The following is a 21,834-nucleotide window of genomic DNA, read 5'->3' as shown; positions in this document are numbered from 1 at the left end:
AAATCGATCGATAACCGTAAATACGATTGGGATATTGTAAATAATATGTATTATAGCACAACAGATGTAAGTTATCCTCTCTTGAACTTAATAAATAACGACAATATAATGAATGTAAAGACGCATGATCGATGTTCAATTTAAAAAAAAAAAACCGTTCCTAAACAAATATTATCGATACATTATCGATCCATTTAATCGTATTGTCTATCACGATAGACCAAGTAATTCAATAAACGTTTGAAATAATTTAATTGCATTAATGCTTCACTTACATGTAAATAGCCGTGATAAATACATTCGAAAATTGGGAATACGATGAAGTGTAAATAACAAAATTTGCTATAATCAATAATGCCGTTGGATGTGTATTTTAAATTAGATTTCTTTTAACATCACAACATGCACAATCAATGACAAAAACACGCTAATTTGGGCATAATAGATTTTATTAAATGTGAAATGTATATGATTCGATATTACACTCCGAAAATAATAATGGAATTATCAAAATGTTATTATAAAAATATTTTTTTACAGAATCGCGGGACTACGTAACACTCACTGTGATTTAGTATTTCATTACTCGAGTTAAATTACATTAGAATATAACTTCTCATTTAAGAGATTGCGAATTATAAATTCCAGAAAAAAAAAAAAAGAACAAATTTGAATTATTGTTCCGGGTGATTGGAAATCGATCTTTCTGAATTATGTGCACAAATGCTAGGTAAGTTATATTTAGTATTATAGGATTTAAGAACAAAGTATAACTGCCGGGCCTCTAGAAACATTTTGCACCGATTGTTGATATTGTTATTGTTATTATTATTACTATTATTATTATCATTATCATTATTACTATTATTATTATTACTATTAATATTATTACTACTGTGTTCCACCTATCATGGATAAAAAATATATTCAAATTAATGAAAATATCAAAGTAAAAAATACATTAAATAATATGTTTATACATTCAATATCACATACAAAGGTCAAAAGCTTAAAGCGAAATTATATTCCAAATTAAAATGAAAGGCACTTTCCCCGCATCTCGTTTACTCCTTCATCATTTGTACAAACTGTCTAAATTTGTTGCATTGCAATCTGTAATTTTAATTATGGTAAAATAGTGTTATAATTCCATTACTGTTTCGCGTAATGTTTATAATTCTCCTTACGCTTGTTAAGCTTTTTACACTCTGTAACCTCTGCGCTCGGCGTTCTTAATGGAGTTCGCCAAGTAAAGTGAGAAAATTATGCCGAGCAACTGGAACATAATACAATAATATACGTGTAAATATAGGTTTCAGTAGGTTTAAGTGTAAACGTTCATATTTAAACCTTATGCAAATCCTTTACGAGGACAGGAAATAGACATTAGTGGCTTAAAAACAAAATTACATATGTCTAATTGACAAAAATGTACGGGGGTGTTTGGCCACCCCTGGGAAAAATTTTAATGGGATATTCTAGGGGACAAAATAAGATGAAAATCAAGAATACTAATTTATTGATTGAGGCTTCGTTAAAAAGTTATTAACGTTTAAAGTTCCGCATGTAGAACCACTGTCACGCGTGCGCAGGTGTATGCAGACTGCCGCTCTACAGGCGGAACTTTAAACGTTAATAACTTTTTAACGAAGCCACCATCAACAAATTGCTATTCTTGATTTTCGTCTTATTTTGGCTCCTAGAATCTCCCATTAAAATTTTTCCCAGGATGGCCATAATTAAGCTTTATGCAAACCCTTTACAAGGACAGGAAATAGCCACATTTAAAAACAAAATTACATATGTCTAATTGACGAAAATATATATTGGTGATTGCTTTAATAATTAACAACGGATTATGAACTTACCTCGACTCCAGCAATGCCTATAGCAACACCACCTAACACAGTTCCTGCCTTTTTATAGGCATCTGTTAATTGAGGCCCACAACCATTCGGATACGACTCATTTGCTGCACAACTCTGATCTCTTTGTTTACCGCAGCAACTCGGAGGAATGGTACCGGTAGAGTTTTGAAGATGGTTGAAATCACTCGAAGAGGTAACACCACAGCAATGTAACTGCAACGAAGCATTTCAAATTTGAATACGTCTAAAAATAAATGTGGGCCTGTTCAACAATACGTAAACATTTCGATACTCACTTCATTTTGAATGAAGTCCACGAAACCTTCGTCTTCATGATTTGTATAGTATCTCTCGAATATCGTTTTGTAACCATCCGCAATGATTGCGCGATTGTCGTCGTTTGAAAGAACAACGAAAGAGTATACTGCGATCGCCACTTGTATAAGCAAGATGAAAAGAAGGCACGACGCAAACTATGAAAAGAAACATCGAGTGATCGATATGTAAAACAATTTACCGTACCATGAACACGTTTCATCATTTGTAATTTCTAGTTAGCTTAGAAACGTGCAACGCTTGGCTCGTCTTTTTCGAAAGATCGTAATTTTTCATTAAATCTGACAAGCATTGTATAAATAATACTACTACACGATTTAACAAACATTTCTTTCTAGGTATGGTATTTACAATTAAATAACAACATTCGTTTACTTACTGTAATAGTCATGCAATGACTTTCCCGAATGGCACCGCAACATCCGAAGAACGAAACCAAGAAAATAATGCTACCGATAACCATCAATGATATCGACGGGAACATAAAATTCGTGTCCATGAATTTTGTTGCATGTGAGAGCTGAAGGTGTAAAACGACAGCAAGAGCCAGGATACCTAAGCCACATACCTGTTGCAACAATATCACAATTAAATATTCGAAATGGATTCTTTCAAGGCGTTTATATTTTATACTATAAATGTAAAGTAATTTTATTCGACACAGCCTCATAAATTTCATTATTTCGCGTCCCGATCATAATTCTGCGTTATTATATTCCGTACATTTATTTAGTTTTTACAAGTTCGCATACCGTTGCTATTGCTATTTAGTAAAAACTAATACTTTACAATTTCAAAGTAACTCGTGTCTTCATTTCTGAATAAATTCGTAATTTATGAAATTCCTGGGAATGAATGTGCTCGTCAGACGTCGACCACTTTACAGGAATCATTATATCTATCGCCAACAATCGTCAATTGGTTTAATCTTCGTATTTCTATACTGGTTTAAGATTCAAGACTGGGACGACTTGCGCCACTGACAACAGAGGCACTTATTACATCATATTGCACAATATCAACCGGTTGGCATTGAACATTCTGTATGCGGTACGCTACGATTGCGAATATCCTGTACGCGAATTTAGGTCATGTTCCAGGTGCAAGCCAGATGGTTCAACGTACTCGCGAACAGCGTTTGGACGTCGTGGAAAAATAACTTTTTTGACACAGTACCAATAATGTTTATCGTAACAAATAAAGATAAGCCCTTAACGTTTTCTGTTACTTGTTCGTATTGCAATATTTAACGTCTACTTGTGTCCAACTACTTGGTGAAAAAAATGTTTTGCTCGATTACGATAGAGATTCGATAACAATAATATGTATCGAATGCATAAATATTTTTCATAATAACCGAGACATATCGCGTTATCGAACAACCATAATGCAATAACGTTACGTATCGTCGCTGCTGTGATTATTTCTGGACGAATCGACCAATATTCGCCTTGATCGTGATACAAGGTAAAAAATAAAATATAGAAGATAATCTTCTTGCAGGACGGAATGGAAGAAATTAGAAGTGTAACGAGTAATGGTATCGCTAGACCTTCCGCAGAAAGCGGTAGTGGAATCACTGTGAACACTTATGATACCGAATTAAATTACGATAAGATTATATTTCACAAATATTACCAAGAAATGAAACGATACTGTTTAACTGGAAACATAGCAAAGTCGTGATAAAATAGAAAGAAGTTACATTGACGCAAACATTGTTATTTCATTTTAAAAAGAAATTGCACACGAGTATTAGGTAATAATTTTATAAAAGTGAGATACAGTGAAAATTTTGATAATCGTGTTAACGTCAACTAATGATATCCGTTCCAAGAGTGTTCTTGGAACTTAAAAAAATGACCTCGACTAATACCAATCATTAGTACAGTCTCTCCTGAAAGCGTAGTTCCAAACAACAAACGTAAATCGATAGAGACACGTCACAATGATACATTCTTTAATACTACTTTAATCGAAAACAATATTTTCATAAATGTATTAATTAAAATATTTATGGTATACATTAGTGATGTGACCACGTATATTAAGCTGGCGTAGCCATTTGAAAAGGCCAAAGCAAAATTAATACGATATTTTTTTGCTATTTATTTGCTAATTATTTGCCAAAGAATTAATTTTTTTGCTCCAGCCGTTTTTGAGAAACAATGGCTACGCTACCGTAATATTAAGCTGGCGTAGCCACTTATTGTATCTCTGTACGTAAGACAGATATCAATACCATTCTTGCGGCATATTTTGTTGCTAATTTATTGCTCTTAATCCACTGAATATTAATTTTTTTGCCCCAGCCGTTTTCGAAAAACTGTGGCTGCTGTAGCTCAATATTAACCTAACGTAGCCACATGTTGTATCACAGTAGGTAACAAAGCTATCGATACCATTCTTGCGGCATATTTTTTTGCTAATTATTTGCTATCAATCCCCCGAATATTAATTAGCAAAAAAATATGCCGCAAGAATGGTATCGATAGCTGTGTTAGGTACAAAGGCGCGACACGTGGCTATGCTAAATTAACGCTGGTCCAGCGCGGTCGTCGTTTCTCGAAAAAGACTGCAGCAAAAAAATTAATATTCGGGGGATTGATAGCAAATAATTAGCAAAAAAATATGCCGCAAGAATGGTATCGATAGCTGTGTTAGGTACAAAGGCGCGACACGTGGCTATGCTAAATTAACGCTGGTCCAGCGCGGTCGTCGTTTCTCGAAAAAGACTGCAGCAAAAAAATTAATATTCGGGGGATTGATAGCAAATAATTAGCAAAAAAATATGCCGCAAGAATGGTATCGATAGCTGTGTTAGGTACAAAGGCGCGACACGTGGCTATGCTAAATTAACGCTGGTCCAGCGCGGTCGTCGTTTCTCGAAAAAGACTGCAGCAAAAAAATTAATATTCGGGGGATTGATAGCAAATAATTAGCAAAAAAATATGCCGCAAGAATGGTATCGATAGCTGTGTTAGGTACAAAGGCGCGACACGTGGCTATGCTAGATTAACGCTGGTCCAGCGCGGTCGTCGTTTCTCGAAAAAGACTGCAGCAAAAAAATTAATATTCGGGGGATTGATAGCAAATAATTAGCAAAAAAATATGCTGCAAGAATGGTATCGATAGCTGTGTTAGGTACAAAGGCGCGACACGTGGCTATGCTAGATTAACGCTGGTCCAGCGCGGTCGTCGTTTCTCGAAAAAGACTGCAGCAAAAAAATTAATATTCGGGGGGATTGATAGCAAATAATTAGCAAAAAAATATGCTGCAAGAATGGTATCGATAGCTGTGTTAGGTACAAAGGCGCGACACGTGGCTATGCTAGATTAACGCTGGTCCAGCGCGGTCGTCGTTTCTCGAAAAAGACTGCAGCAAAAAAATTAATATTCGGGGGATTGATAGCAAATAATTTGCAAAAAAATATGCCGCAAGAATGGTATCGATAGCTGTGTTAGGTACAAAGGCGCGACACGTGGCTATGCTAAATTAACGCTGGTCCAGCGCGGTCGTCGTTTCTCGAAAAAGACAGCGGCAAAAAAATTAATATTCGGGGGATTGATAGCAAATAATTAGCAAAAAAATATGCCGCAAGAATGGTATCGATAGCTTTGTTACCTACTGTGATACAACATGTGGCTACGTTAGGTTAATATTGAGCTACAGCAGCCACAGTTTTTCGAAAACGGCTGGGGCAAAAAAATTAATATTCAGTGGATTAAGAGCAATAAATTAGCAACAAAATATGCCGCAAGAATGGTATTGATATCTGTCTTACGTACAGAGATACAATAAGTGGCTACGCCAGCTTAATATTACGGTAGCGTAGCCATTGTTTCTCAAAAACGGCTGGAGCAAAAAAATTAATTCTTTGGCAAATAATTAGCAAATAAATAGCAAAAAAATATCGTATTAATTTTGCTTTGGCCTTTTCAAATGGCTACGCCAGCTTAATATACGTGATGTGACCCATTTAACGATTCCCTCCTCGTGGATTGAAAAGTGAAAATGCATTGAATTTATGAAACGCATTAAACTTTAATCTTCAATTTTTGCGTGAATCATTTGTCGGATATTCGAATAGTTCCAATATTCGGTGCACAGTAGCATTCTGTGCTTACGTGGATTGATTCAAATAGGTCACTCACTTTGTATATTGTATCCTTGACACGTTATAGGCATGCTGTTTCAGTGCTTTACATTCGTTCAAAATTATTGTGATCGATGATGAGACCGTCACACGTGTATATCTATGTTATTTAACTCGAGTGGCCGACGTGAATATATCACTTGACATCTGCCTTCGACTATAGTTCCGACGACTTCGAATGCCTCGTATCAGTTTTATCAGAGAGTAGGTCTCGAGTTACTTTCAAACATGTTTTTCTTTGTACGACATACTTTACAGTCTGTTTAACGGACCATTTGCATTATTTAAATGGGAGAAAAGGAGGGAAACGTTTAAATCAAGCGATTGATTCTTTGAAAAAAAAAAGTATTACGACGGACCTAAGTGCGTGACGTGCAACCCTGAATTGAATCTCTATTAAAAAAGAATTAATACTCTGATTATGAATTATTCGGTAGAACGTGCAAATTTTTACTTATTATAATTAAATTATACAAAATAATTTAATTAACTCTATAGTCATGATTAATGAAGACTAATATACTCAGAGAAATTCTTCTAATCTTGAAATAATATTTTAACAAACTTTATATATTTTCGATTTCTAATAATGAACTTCGATATCAGTTTCTTCAGCTATGTATTATTGCATTGAACAAAAATGTTTTCTTTAACGTTGCTTGTTATTCACGGTTACCGAATGATTGTCCACGGCTTTTCCATAGTTATCAGAGTTTATAAATAAATTGTAGATTACCCTCCTGCTTCTGTTCATATTTTTCGCAAATTTTTAAACTGACAATACCAATAACGTCGTTTGTCTTTTGCCCTAGTTTCTCTTTGCCTAATTTTCTTTCGCGACCGATTTTCGAATCAAATATTTCAGAAATTTATATCAGATGCTTTTATTTTTTATGTTATTTATATATAATTGATATGTATCTAACATTCGAATATTGAGTAAACACTAGAAACGCTTGATGTTTTTATTAATTATTACAGTAATAATTTGACACGGAATTAACTAAACTAGGATTTACTGTATACATATTCACACTCGTTTAGACTCCAGTAATAGAGTTCTGTTTTTAGAATTAAACTTTTAATTTAATATTATTTAGTAGTTTATTCGTGGAATTTATTTTCGAAGTAAAACAAATCGTTAAAGATCGAGCTTCTCCGATCCTCGTGATCGATGTTACGATAACATCGCCGGGAGCGTAGATTCGATCACCAAACTGGATGACATCATCCTATTCGCGTATAGTATGTTCCTCGATTTTGCTTGAACCTCGCATTCAACGGATTAAAAATATATTCTACGATCAAAAATACGTACACAATCTTCCGTAAACTGAAAATATAATCGAAGATAGAACATAAGGAAAAATGAAATCTGATTTGCACTAATTTTAAATATTGTGAGTTTATATAAAAACAGATTCAAAAATCACTCGAACCGTTAAAAAATGTAGGTTACTATGATGCGTACGTGTATCGATACAACTTTGGCATAGTTAATAGTGAACCGGTTTACATTTCCAGGGAAATCGATAAACACATTCAGATATACTATGTAACGTAGTTTTATGAGCACTATTAATTATTTAGGAGCAAAGATTATAGTTATGATGAAGAATTAAACAGCTTAATAATCGTAAAAAAAATCGATGAACGATACATTTTCATCGTACGCTAATCTTAACATCAATGGACCATTAAAAGTGCCTAACTCGATTTATCACCCCACGTATTAATAGCTTTTGACGTTAGTGCCCATCATAGGCACGTTAATAATACTAATTAGTTAAACCGACATCGTCAACCGACATTGCCAATCAACTGGAATTACTTTCAATGAAACAATGATTTATATATGCTTTCGAAAAATTCAGTATCAGAGTTAAACTTTTAAATCATGTTAATTTTAACAAATGGTCACCCCTGGGAAAAATTTTAATGGGAGATTCTAGAGGCCAAAACAAGACGAAAATCAAGAATACTAATTTGTCGATGGAGGCTTCGTTAAAAAGTTATTAACGTTTAAAGTTCCACCCGTACAGAATTTTTTTCTCAAAACTGGGTAGGATTTCGAGGGTACGTCTAATGACCAAAAATGATTGTAATTGCCCTCTGCAGACAAAAATATTTTTTCCAAAACGATTTGAAATTTTTTTTTTGCCGTCGAAAAATTTCACATCTTCTCGAATTTTTTTCTAGAAAGTGAGTAGGATTTTGGGGGTATGTCTATTGACTAAAAATGATTGTAATTGCCCTCTGCAGACGAAAATATTTTTTTCAGAACGATTTGAAATTTTTAATTTAATTTTTAACGAAGCCTCAGTCAAGAAATTTTCGTCTTATTTTGGCCTCTAAAATTTTCCATTAAAATTGTTCCCAGGGGTGACTTAAATACAATATTAAATGAGCATTATCGTTTATTTAAATCAAAATGACCTTTATTATGGCGAGGTACGAATACTTTCGCGAGTGACTGTCTATCGACCTCCAAACCTCTAAAAACGCGTGATTCCAGTTTTGCAAACTGTACTCGTCACTGAATGTAACAAAACCCGTTGTTTTGTACGATGTGAGACCTTGACTGAAACGGACTGCTGTGGGACAAAAGGACGTCGCGACTTGAGAAGTTATTTTTTAAGATTCTCATACGTTGCGATCTCTTGAATCTGCGCGCAAACGGTCGAAAGAAACCACATGTGGATGACTCACTAACTTCCTTCCATAGAATTCTAGGTGCCAGTGTGCAACAGTAAAGTTTCTCTAACCCAGACGCAGAGTTAGGCAAATTGTATTCATTAACAACGAACAGAAATAGTTGATTAATTCCTGAATTCTGACCACGTTTTCGCTCGTCTATCAAAAGATAAATGTTTTTTGAGAATTCACCGAAAGCTGTGATCGTGAATATTTTTAGGGGAACTGGGAAATCATATTGCATTCGTTTCTACCAAAGTTAGAATTGTCGAAGTGCTTTGAGAGAAAGTGCCCTTGGCCTAACAGTCGACTTGAAGATACTATCGTTGTATAACAGGATGCACGACGTGCTTTGAACCTCGCCGCGGGTCAAATCACGAAACAACATTCTTTTGTCGGCAGACATGGTCTACTGGAATTTGTCCAAAAGACCAAAAACGACCTTTCTTATTACTCCATCACCAGCAAGGAACAAAATAATATTCACTCTGTAACGCCAACGACCAATTACCTACATTCAATACTCCATTTTATCGTCTTCAGATCGATCGTAACATATCTGTCGAAACATTGATAATTCTCCAAAAACCAGGACGCAAAGATATACAAAAAAATAACCAGTATTCTTATCTCTTAAAATGAGTATCACACTTTCTTGTCGAAGATAAATACATACATTTCCAATTATCTCAAGATAAAGTGTTCAAAAAGAATATTCATACGCCGAAGTACTTTATAGGAAATGTATCAAAAGTAAATTAACGTAGCTTCCAAACTGAAATATTTTATTAAAGATTACATAACTCGTTACAGAGAAGTATTCTCGAACAAGTACACACGAATGGAAAACATTATTCATAGAGTAATTATGATACGTATCGAGGAAATCCCAGTCATACTTGTGCTCGTTAGTTTTGATAGCGGTGTTTTTTTAATCGTTAGTCATGCATGTATCTGCTTTCCCCCGTGTAAGATATTTCTCAGGTGACTAATTCGGAACAAAATTTCTGACATCATGTATAAAAGTGATCGATAAGCGTGCAATGGCTCACACGAAATATACACTACGCGACTTGGCAACACCTCCAAATTCCTAGCCATTAATACCACTAAGCATGAATGGGAAGAACTTGGAAGGACGTGCGTAAAAAAAGTACAGTAATTGCTTATACGCGTATCATAATGATTCATTGCATTCATTATTCATAGAACTCTATCATTAGTGTCCGTTATCGTTACATCATTGTTAACATAATGCAACAATATCCTTCAGAGTCGATAGAACTGGACTGTAACAACAGGGAAGTTTTCTTTTCGTTTTCCTTCGAAACTCGATTTTTTTTTTTTATTGAAGTGTAACCCTCTACAGGATTATTAGCAGCGCATATAAATGCGTAATGCAATTAGGCTATATTCCTACATTGAGATTATCTGAATACACTTATCGATAACAAATTATAAATTACAGAAAATCAGCAACTGATTTAGATTGAATATATATACAATGCTTCTCTAGGAATTTGAAAATAACCATTAGCGAGAAGATATTTGGTCGAAAAAGAAAAGTGTTAACCGTGTGGGGATTTAATGAACATAGTTTGGCGATCATTTCACTTCTGCCAACCTCAAACTGTGGGCATTGCCAGATAATATGATTAGTCGAAACTAGATTCTTATTGATGAAAATGAGAAACGATTAGAGCGAATAGGAAACTATGAAAGACATTACATTTGATCACATATTGATTGTACAAATTCATTCACAGTGGATCACGACATTAGAAAATTCGTGATCACAACGATGCTTTGTTTAAGAATGTCTATGATCTGACAACCTGTGGATTTTCCTGGTTGTCCAACCAGCTAGAAAATCTAAGAAAACTTAAAACCTGTTGGTCCGTTACGGCCCGACAGTTGCAAGTGCTTGTTCGTCGTTCCAAGTTTATGGCTTAACACTTTAATGGCCGCACACGTTTCACGCGAAGACAGTTACCCATCATCGACGATTTTCACGACGGTCTCGATCTTGGCAGAAACTCGCTAGCTGCGCCTTGACCCGGTATTTTTAAATTGAACAATTTATAAGCATTCAAATATTATCTCTACCTAGATGTATCAGCATACAAACATGAAATTTGGTAAATGTTTACTTTATTGGCTTTGCTCAAAGTCTCCAAATATAACAGGCTTTGTGATAAAAATCATAAGAAACTCTTTTCTTTAACACTAGAACTACCGAACCAGTCAAAATGACCCATTTGTAATTTCAAATAAAACCTGTAAAAAAATTTACTCGACCGAATTTTTGGAAATTTACCGTAATTTTCTATAAGAGAATGAATCAAAACTTATTTCCATCGCATTATACATTTCTTCACGCACCGATCGTTTCAATTTCCTTGGTACAAATAAACACACTATAATTGTCGGTAGTTCTAGTGTTAAAGACTTTCTTTAAAAGCGTTGAAAATATGCATTAGAAAAGGGACTAGAAATTAATATATTATTAAACGAACAGATATTTCGAAAGTGCGTACTTCAATGATTACAGCGATAAATGTTCAGAAAATAACAGCCTTTGTGAAAAAAATCATAAGAAACTGTTTATTTTTTTGAAGACCTTATTTAAAAGCGACTTTGCTTGAGAGTATGCATTAGAAAAGAGACTATACATTGTTAAACGGACAGATATTTTAAAAGAATATATTATTAACACTAAAACTACCGACAATTATAGTGTGTTTACTTGTACCAAAGAAAATGAAACGATACATACGCGAAGAAATATACAGGGTGTTCGGCCACCCCTGGGAAAAATTGTAATGGGAGATTCTGGAGGCCAAAATAAGACGAAAATCAAGAATATCAATTTCTTGACTGAGGCTTCGTTAATAAGTTAGCAAGTTATTAACAAATTAAATTAAAAAATTTCAAATCGTTCCGGAAAAATTATGTTCGGTTGCGGGGGTCAATTACAATAATTTCTGGTGAATAGACATACCGCCGAAATCCAACCCACTTTCGAGAAAAAAATTCAGGTAGGTGCTGAAATTTTTTGGTGAAAACAAAATTTTTTAAATCATTCTAAAAAAATTATTTTCGTTTGCAGGGCATGACTACAATCATTTTTGGCTATTACACTTGCCCCGAAAATCCTAGGCATTTTCAAGAAAAAAATTCGAGAAGATGCCTAAATTTTTCGACGAAAAAGAAAAATATCAAATCATTCTGGAAAAATTATGTTCAGTTGCGGGGGTCAATTACAATCATTTCTGGTGAATAGACATACCCCCGAAATCCTACCCACTTTCGAGAAAAAAATTCAGGTAGGTGCTGAAATTTTTTGGCGAAAAAAGAATTTTTCAAATCATTCTAAAAAAATTATTTTCGGTCGGAGGGCACGATTATAATCATTTTTGGCTATTACACATACCCACGAAATCCTAGGCATTTTCATGAAAAAAATTCGAGAAGATGCAAACATTTTTCGACGAAACAGAAAAATATCAAATCGTTCCGGAAAAATTATGTTCGGTTGCGGGGGTCAATTACAATCATTTCTGGTGAATAGGCATACCCCCGAAATCCTACCCACTTTCGAGAAAAAATTTCAGGTAGATGCTGAAATTTTTTGGTGAAAACAAAATTTTTCAAATCATTCTAAAAAAATTATTTTCCCTTACAGGGGTCAATTACAATCATTTTTGGCTATTACACTTGCCCCGAAAATCCTAGGCATTTTCAAGAAAAAAATTCGAGAAGATGCCTAAATTTTTCGACGAAAAAGAAAAATATAAAATCGTTCCGGAAAAATTATGTTCGGCTGTGGGGGTCAATTACAATCATTTTTGGTCATTACACATATCCCCGAAAACCTGCGCATTTTCGAGAAATAAATTCAGTACAGACGGTACTTCAAATGTTAATAACTTTTTAACGAAGCCTCCATCAACAAAATTGTATTCTTGATTTTCGTCTTATTTTGGCCTCCAGAATCCCCCATTAAAATTTTTCCCAGGGTTGTGCGAACACCCTGTATAATGCAATAGAAATAAGTGTTTAATATATTCTGTTATAGAAAATTACGATAAATTTTCAAAAATTTTTATTGGAAATTACGAATAATAATGATTGACAATTACAGCATGATATATATAATGTTTCAAAAATAATTTGTTAACGATAATCACGCGTTGAATTTTCATTATGGCTTAAATGGCCGACACGTTTACCCTGCAAACCGTTCCAATTATTCAATACGCCTTGTATAGAGAATTGTACCGAAGAGAGCCGACATACTAGGTCAAAAACGTTTTAGATTTTTAATGAATGCTTATAGACCATCCGAGAGTTTTAGTTCTGCGTACTAATAAGGAGAAGTCGCGAGAAACGTGCATAGCACGTTGTTACCAAGTCTGAGCGTGGAGATGCCACACGACGCGCATATGTAACGCGTCTCTTTCCGGTGCGCGCGAAGCTCGTTGTGGACCAAGCAACGAACGTGAACTCATAGGGGAAACCTATTGAACGACAACCATAGGGAGAAAGGTCAGCGTGGCCGATCTTGTTGCTCTCCGCTGCATTCGAATAAAACGTTTTAGAACAACGTGAGTCACGCGGGTTCAACGCGGGTTAAAAGGAATTTTATCGACGTCGAATGCTTCTTCGATCGGTACGCTTCTCTATTGAAAAATAGGGGTTTCCAACCGCGAGGAACAATTTCAAAGATCATCCGGTACACTTAGAACGTTGCAGTTTTCATTCAGATTGTTTAGTCGCAGCCTTGGTCCGCGCTGCGATCTCGTCCTACGTGCCAATTATTGCTCCTCGCGCCAACACCTATGTTCTACACGCCGGGGAACTACATTTTATCTAAAGCAACGTTCATCCGCGCACGTTGTATCACCTTGTGCTAGGCTCGTCGTAAAAGAGGAAACACATTAATCGTCGTGTTTTGTGTTGCGATATGCGCTCGATGTTGGTACGCTAGGAAACGATTCGGTTACGTAAAAGGATCTTGCGTGAACGTAATTTCTTGCTACGTCCGTGTATACGATTGTGGTTGAAATAATATTTTTATTCGCATTGCTGTCTCCACTCTGTTGAGATTTTTAACTGCATTGTACGACAGTTTATGCGAAAATAGTAACATTACTGCAGGAAATAATTAATATCGGCGCTGAATATTATAATAGTATGAGGAGGAAAGATATGGTCACTGGCACACGTCCACAACGTAATCTGATGGGCGGGTAAATAGGAAGAATTGCAGATAAATAACGCTGGGAAGGTATTTGAGCAAGGAGAAGCTGATTCTAATATTAATATGTACGATTCAACATTCTATTGCTAGTAATATTAGTATAGATAGTGATAATATCGATATCAGTTTTAATGTCAGTTTAAAAAAAAAATAATTTCTAATAACTAATCTATTTACTGTGATCACTGCACCTACTGATTAAATCACAGTTTGATTTGAAAAAAGTCTTGAATTACGTAAGAATTATTAGGGAGTACTTACCAAAATGTGCAAAATCAATTCTAATATTAATATGACAAATACGATTAACATTCTATTGCTAGTAATATTAGTAATAATATGTATATCAATTTTAATAGTGTACACTGTTATTATCGTTTAAAAAAATAATTTTTAATAACTAATCTATTTACTATGATCACTGCACCGATACTGATTAAATCGCAGTTTGATTCGAAAGACGTCTTGGATTACGTAACAATTCTTATGAAGTACTTATCGAAATGTGCAAACATCGCATGACTAGATTCAATTATGAAAAGTATTTTATTTCACACGATCATAACACGAGACAAAGAATGCGTCAGTACTAATAACCTGACTCATAATGCAGAGAACTCAAGATAATTTCTCGGTTAGCAGACACCAACGATGTCACGAAAACATTAACCGCGGGAATCTTTTGCTTTGTGAACACTGCAATATAATCTGAATAATCTATAAATATCTGAAATTTAACGCACGATGAAGTTTCGTTATTTTTAATCAACTTTATTCGTTATCTTCAATTGGGTGTTAGGGTGGTTTCCGATTTCACGAAGCAGGCGAGATGTTCGGAATATTTTAAATTTCGTTGGGCATTCGTTTAAAAGGAAAATATTAATGTCAATTTTATTAAGCTATAAAATGTCGGGAATGACGTAACGCACACGATCCCCGAGTAAAACGAGGAATTTAGAACGGAATTACACATCCAGTTCCCCTCTGACCATGGAGAAATGACGCAGTTTCATTGCAAAGCAGACACACGTCGCTTCGAACCAATATTCCAGTCGTTCCTCCGCGAAGGTTACACACTGAAACGTGTTTTTTCTCTTGTTTGCACCACCATCCCCTATTCCTGTTTTTCTCTACCCCTTTGCTAGACGATACGACCGGAACAACTAAATATCACTGTTACTGCACGATACAAAACCAAATCAACGAATATTATTCGAGAAAATATTTTCCAGTCTCTTATCAATATTATCTGAATGTGTTTTTCTTTATCTGATGTTAAAATAATGCGTTAACGATCTAAAAAAATTCGGTCGGTAAAACAGCGTTCGACCCCCGGGATTATCGGTAAACGAAGATCGATTACTTACTGAAAAGATAAAATTAAAGATATACAGTAACCACTTGATACAATTAAAGACACAGCTCATTTCGACTCGGTTCTCCTTGGAATCGATCGTCCGTTGTTCGAAGGCTCAGCGCGATCGCGCGAAAAAACAAAGAAAACGTATCGTAACGTCTCGAGGAACGGCGATCGAGACGATGCACGAGAGGAGTGAGAACGAGACGAACGTGGAACGAACACTAAAAACGCAACTGTAGCGCGTGTGTCTCGGCCAAAATACGCGAGATGAGACTTCTCTCTCTCTCTCTCTCTACCTCTTTCCCATTTTAAACGCAGTACTGATCGGAATTTTCTGGCAAACCAATGGTACGCGAGTACGTCACTCGTCAACGCGTAAATTTAATTCTCAAGAAAACTGACGCGCGCGGCCGCGCTGCAGCGAAAAGTAGGAAACCGCACGGAAACAATGACTTATAGTCTTGCAACACTAGGTCGATTTATCATGATAAAAAAAAAAAAATACCCGGAAGCAATAATCTAAGAATTATACGTTATGTAATGTCACAAAGATACCATTAGTTCTGCCCAGTGTTATCTATTGTTAAATACGATAATGTATTTATTCGTAAAACAACGAACTTGGACAGAGTGTTCGGCCATCCCAGGGAAAAATTTTAATGGGGGATTCTGGAGGCCAAAACAAGACGAAAATCAAAAATACCAATATGTTGATGGAGGCTTCGTTAAAAAGTTATTAACAATTAAATTGTAATATTTCAAATCGTTCAGGAAAAATTATTTTCGGTCGCGGGGGTCAATTGCAATCATTTTTGGTGAATAGTCTGCCCCCGAAATCCTACCCACTTTCTAGAACAAAATTCGAGAAAGTGTTAAATTTTTCAACAGCAAAAAAAAATTTCAAATCGTTTTGAAAAAATTATTTTCGGTTGCGGGGGTCAATTGCAATCATTTTTGGTCATTACACATGCCCCCGAAATCCAACCCACTTTCGAGAAAAAAATTCCTTACTGAAAATCTAATTAGGTGCCTAAATTTTTCAACGAAAAAAGTTTCAAATCGTTTTGGAAAAATTATTTTCGGTTGCGGGGGTCAATTACAATCATTTTTGGCGACTAGTCATGCCCCCGAAATCCTACCCGCTTTCTAGAAAAAAATTCGAGAAGGTGTGAAATTTGTCGACAAAATTTAAAAATTTCAAATTGTTCTGGAAAAATTATTGTTAGTTGCAGGGGTCAATTACAGTCATTTTTTGTGAATAGACATACCCCAGAAATTTCGCGCATTTTCGAGAAAAAAATTCAGTACGGGCGGAACTTTACACGTTAATAACTTTTTAACGAAGCCTCAATCAACAAATTGGTATTCTTGATTTTTGTCTTATTTTGGCCTCTAGAATCCCCCATTAAAATTTTACCCAGGGGTGGCCGAACACCCTGTATAATAAATTTTTGTTTCGATAAAACTTCTGTGAAAAGAAATACCGTATGCTATGAAAAAGAGAGGGAACGTGAATTTATATAGAATTCATGCACAGAAGTTGTTCGAAATGTTGAACCTAGTTCCATCGAATAGTACAGCACCCTCCTGACACAAATAGAATGGCTATATCGATTATTTAATAGTTGAATAGGGTATACATTTACCCACTTTTCTGTCACCATTGAGAACATACGGCAGAACTCAAACGTAAAATTTGATAAGCTAGCACGATATAAGTTTTATCTCCATCGCGTTTGGAAAAGAATTTCTACGAACATTATTACTCACAATTCCAGTTTCTCCGAAGGAATATGTAATACATATACGTTTGAACTGCCAGATCGATAAAACAAGCAGTAACGAACAAATAAAAATATACAAAATTTGTTCAGACACGTGAAAAGTAATTTTCCTATCGATGATTATATCAAAAATAAACATTTGGTGCATTAAAATTTTACGTTTTAGTATTATCTCTGTCGCATTTGGAAAAGAATTTTCACGATTTTCAAGATTATTATTCAAAATTGCAGTTTCTCCGGAGGAATATACAGGGTGTTGTCACCCCTGGGAAAAATTTTAATGCGAGATTCTAGAGGCCAAAATAAGACGAAAATCAGGAATAGCAATTTGTTGATGGTGGCTTCGGTAAAAAGTTATTAACAAAATTAAATTAAAAAATTTCAAATCGTTCTGGAAAAATTATTTTCGGATGCGGGGGTTAATTACAATCGTTTTTGGTCATTAGACGTACCCTCCAAACCCTACCCACTTTCGAGAAAAAAATTCGAGAAGGTGTGAAATTTTTCCGACAAAATTAAACAATTTCAAATCGTTCTGGAAAAATTATTTTTAGTTGCAGGGGTTAATTAGAATCATTTTTGGTGAATAGACGTACCTTCGAAATCCTACCCACTTTCGAAAAAAAAATTCGAGTAGGTATTGACATTTTTAGACGAAAATAAAAAATTTCAAATCATTCTAGAAAAATTATTTTTAGTATCAGGGGTTAATTAGAATCATTTTTGGTGAATAGACCTGCCCCTAAAATCCTACCCATTTTCTAGAAAAAAATTCAATAGAAACGGAATTTTAAACGTGAATAACTTTTTGACGAAGCTTCCATCAACAAATTAGTATTCTTGATTTTCGTCTTATTTTGGCCTCTAGAATCTTGCAGTAAAATTTTTTCCCCGGAGGTGGCTGGATACCCTCTATATTTGAACTGCCAGGTCGATAGAAAAAATAAAACTTAATAAAATTTGTTGATACACGTGAAAAGTAATTTTCGTATCATTGATTATATTAAAATTAAACATTTGGTGCATTAAAATTTTACGTTCAAATTTGATCTCTATCATGCTTGGAAAAGAATTTCTACATTAATATTCAAAATTGCAATTTCTATGGATTAGATATACATATATTTGAACTGCCAGGTCGATAAGGAAAATAGTAACGAACAAATGAAACTAAACAAAAATTGTTCAGACATCTGAATAATAATTTTCCTATCGATGAATATATTAAAAATAAACATTTGTTGCATTAAAGTTTCTCACATTTAAATATGCAACGTCAAAGAATTAACAGACTGTATGTCGTGACGTAGCTATCGGCCCCCGCCATTACTATTTCCGTTTTAACTACGTCGGTTTCCGCTAACCGATACCTCGACGTACACTTTTTTGAAATGTAACTGCTAACATTAATATCATCGCGAATACTTTAAAATAATACAAATATACCACTCAACGCGTCGAAGCTGAGCAATAATTTAAAACATTCAAATGAAATCGTCTGATAATTACTTTAATATGACCTAAGCGTTGGATTAACAATGACGGCTCGCGAAAGTATCGGGTTTTTTTCAACTATAACCGATATCCTTATCGCATGACTCACGGCTGTGTCACTTCCATTGGCGTATGTTTAAACAAGCATGTGTGAAAAAAACACCGACTTAGAAATTATGACACGTCTCACAACGGTATCGTCGCTGTTTCAATACCGAGCACCTTACAAATAAAATTAAAGCGACGTCGAATTTTTGCACTCGATCGCTCGATGCGTCACGCGATACGACGAAACGTTTCGTGTAAAAAAACAACCGGAATAATTTATGTATCAAAAATGTTATGAATCACACGCGTGACGCGATATCGGGTAGTTAAATTTAAAAACATCCTTAACGAGACTGACCAAAGATTGGAACGAAAGAAAATTCTAACAATTGTGCAAACAAGCAACTCGACCATAACGTGTATCATCGAACGAAATGTTTATCAATTTAAAAATAGCGCGGAGATTGATGCACGGAGAAAATTAAATGTAAAAACTTTCTCCCGTTCCGAATCACCGACGAACCTTTACATAACTACGAAAGAATAATTGGAATCTTTGTAACGCAGAAATTAACTTTAATGTCCGTTTCAACGTGCGATAAATAGTTTGTACGTTTTCGTTCGAAGGCTCGACGCATGTAATAAAATATGTTCGATCGCTTCGAGCAAATCGAATAGTGCGTAGCGAACAGTTCAAGATAAACCGTTCGAGTCGGTTCGTTTTCGTATTTTACTGAGATATTGTTTCGACTTACCGCAAAGATGAAATTAAATATGAAGAGCAGGTATTTTATCATTCCCATTCCGCAACCCATTTTCGTTGATTTTCTTTCTCCGGGTTACTCGCGACGAAACTGTCCGTTAAAATATGAAACGTTGCTCGGAGGACGCGCAGAGACGCTCAACAGGTTAGGTTAGAGGCGACACAAAGAACAACTGCGGCACCGACGTCTCGTGTTCAACTGATGCAAGAGCCGAAACGAGTTCCCGTTGTAAAGCGCAATAATGCCGCGCCCGCTTTTATCTAGAAAGATTAAGCGAGCTTGGATTCCAGTGTAACTTCACCGGTAGATATTGATAATATTACGTTACGTTGGAAATAAAGCATATGAAATATCAGGCACGTTAAATTTTTTAAAGAACTTCACCGTGAGTTTACATTTTTTTGTGGGGGGAAAAAAAAACGAAGCGTTCGCTCGACGAACGTGTTTCCAAGTAAGACTGAAACCATTCGAATGGTTACTGTTCCGAGTAACGATCGAATACCGTAGATCGCCCAAACTCGTGTATATTAGATAAATTTATATATTTCTGTCAATTATTTTGTCGAAAGAATTTTTCCTATCATTGAAAGCATAGTATGTGCAAACGGAAGTTGACTATGAGATATTATTCAAATACGGCATCGAGTATAGAAAAATTTGTCTAGTCCTAGTTCCAAGAGCCTTCGATATAGTGAATTGTACACCCAAAATGCTGAAATGCTTAGTTCGTTTCGTGGAAATTCGTTTTCAATTAGCGTGACAGATGTAATTTAGATTTTTACTATTTAAGAAATCGCGCACGAGCTGAAGTACCGACCTGGTAAAAAACTAGTGGTTTTCGAGCGACCTCTTCGTTTAATGAACAGTGATCTTAGGATCTACATATAGCCCGTTCAACTACCGAGATCGAAGTTAGCAAACATAGAAAATCTCTTCCCCCACCGGGCGTACAGGGTTGCCGTTATTGGGATCTACAGTGTTGTCATTTCTTACAAACGTTTGTTAGAAAGCGAAGTGGCGCTCAGGCAATCGTATTCCCTAGAATCCTAGAATATTTCGATGCAAATTTACCGGTTTATTTTATTCATTTCTTGAGCGAAATTTAACTCTACATCATCGTGGAATGTAACATACGAGAAAGAATGTTTAAAGCGAGGTATTTTGTTCGTTTCCCAGCTACTTGTATTTTGCAAGTAATCTTTTAATTCGTACAGCGTGTTCAATATTTTACGACATTTGTTATCTCAATCAGACATGTTTGAGGTGTCGTCTAGTCTCGCAAAAACGTGTGTCGTGGGCAAAAACGCGTGAGCACGTCAAAACGTTTGTTGACTTTTATACGAGTCCACCGATCGCTTAGCAATTATTTTATTCTTACTAACATATGCACTAAAGCTTTGTATAATGTAAATCTATTGCAGTAAATGATATAATTTCAAAGAATTCTATGTGTTCTCATCAGTTTTACCTATCTTTTCTTCTTCTAATCATTCCTTTAGTTATAAGGAATAATTTGTCGTGGAATAGTTCGTATCGTCCACGCTAGATGGCGCTATTCAACGACAAACTTGGGCGTTTTAGCACCAGGGGGCCTGAGGTCGGAAAATAAGCGCCATCTATCGCTGAAAATAACAAACTATTCCACGACAAACTTGGGCGTTTTAGCACCAGAGGGTTCGAGGTCGAAAAAATAAGCGCCATCTAGCGTTAAAACTAACGAACTATTCCGCGAAACTTGGGCGTTTTGCCGTGGATGGCTACGTAAATCATGTACCACTGATGGGTCACACGTTGCTCAACCTTTGCATAGGAAGGATCACGGACAAGTAAATGGACATTAAAGTAGACAAGTAGACACTTTAAACACTGTTTATTAATTAAACTGACATACATATAGTCCTAGACAAGTTCTAGACAATTTTGGACCTTCGGCGTTAATTACGAAGCATTTATAAGTGATCTAAAATTACTGAGTACTTTATTGTTGCATTAACAAATACAGCATATGATTTGGAATCTCGACTGCCCAGCCATTATTACTTTTTGGCTTATGTAGCCTTACATAA

The 21,834-nt window shown here is 35.4% G+C and overlaps 1 protein-coding gene across 3 annotated transcripts; it reads right to left on the bottom strand.

The window, feature by feature from the left end:
• Positions 1 to 431: 431 nt before the first annotated feature.
• LOC122395923 (CD63 antigen-like) lies at positions 432 to 20,671 on the bottom strand. Of its 3 annotated transcripts, XM_043393847.1 has the most exons (7): positions 20,586 to 20,671; positions 19,760 to 20,028; positions 2,584 to 2,772; positions 2,165 to 2,341; positions 1,869 to 2,081; positions 1,188 to 1,276; positions 432 to 1,113 (listed from the first exon to the last, which is right to left on the bottom strand). In XM_043393847.1, exons 2-6 carry the CDS (start codon positions 19,817 to 19,819, stop codon positions 1,202 to 1,204), a joined length of 714 nt encoding a protein of 237 aa, XP_043249782.1. In that variant the 5' UTR covers positions 19,820 to 20,028; positions 20,586 to 20,671; the 3' UTR covers positions 432 to 1,113; positions 1,188 to 1,201. The 3 variants fall into 3 exon arrangements, with proteins under 3 accessions (XP_043249782.1, XP_043249781.1, XP_043249783.1); XM_043393846.1 differs by having other exon boundaries at positions 432 to 1,276; XM_043393848.1 differs by lacking the exons at positions 19,760 to 20,028; positions 20,586 to 20,671 and adding an exon at positions 15,686 to 15,921 and having other exon boundaries at positions 432 to 1,276.
• Positions 20,672 to 21,834: the final 1,163 nt, after the last annotated feature.

The sequence above is a fragment of the Colletes gigas genome, unplaced genomic scaffold (genome assembly GCF_013123115.1).
Source record: "Colletes gigas isolate AHSC1104 unplaced genomic scaffold, ASM1312311v1 Colletes_gigas_Sc00006, whole genome shotgun sequence".
In the NCBI taxonomy this organism is placed as follows: domain Eukaryota; kingdom Metazoa; phylum Arthropoda; class Insecta; order Hymenoptera; family Colletidae; genus Colletes; species Colletes gigas.
This window is presented reverse-complemented; position numbering and strand designations above follow the sequence as displayed.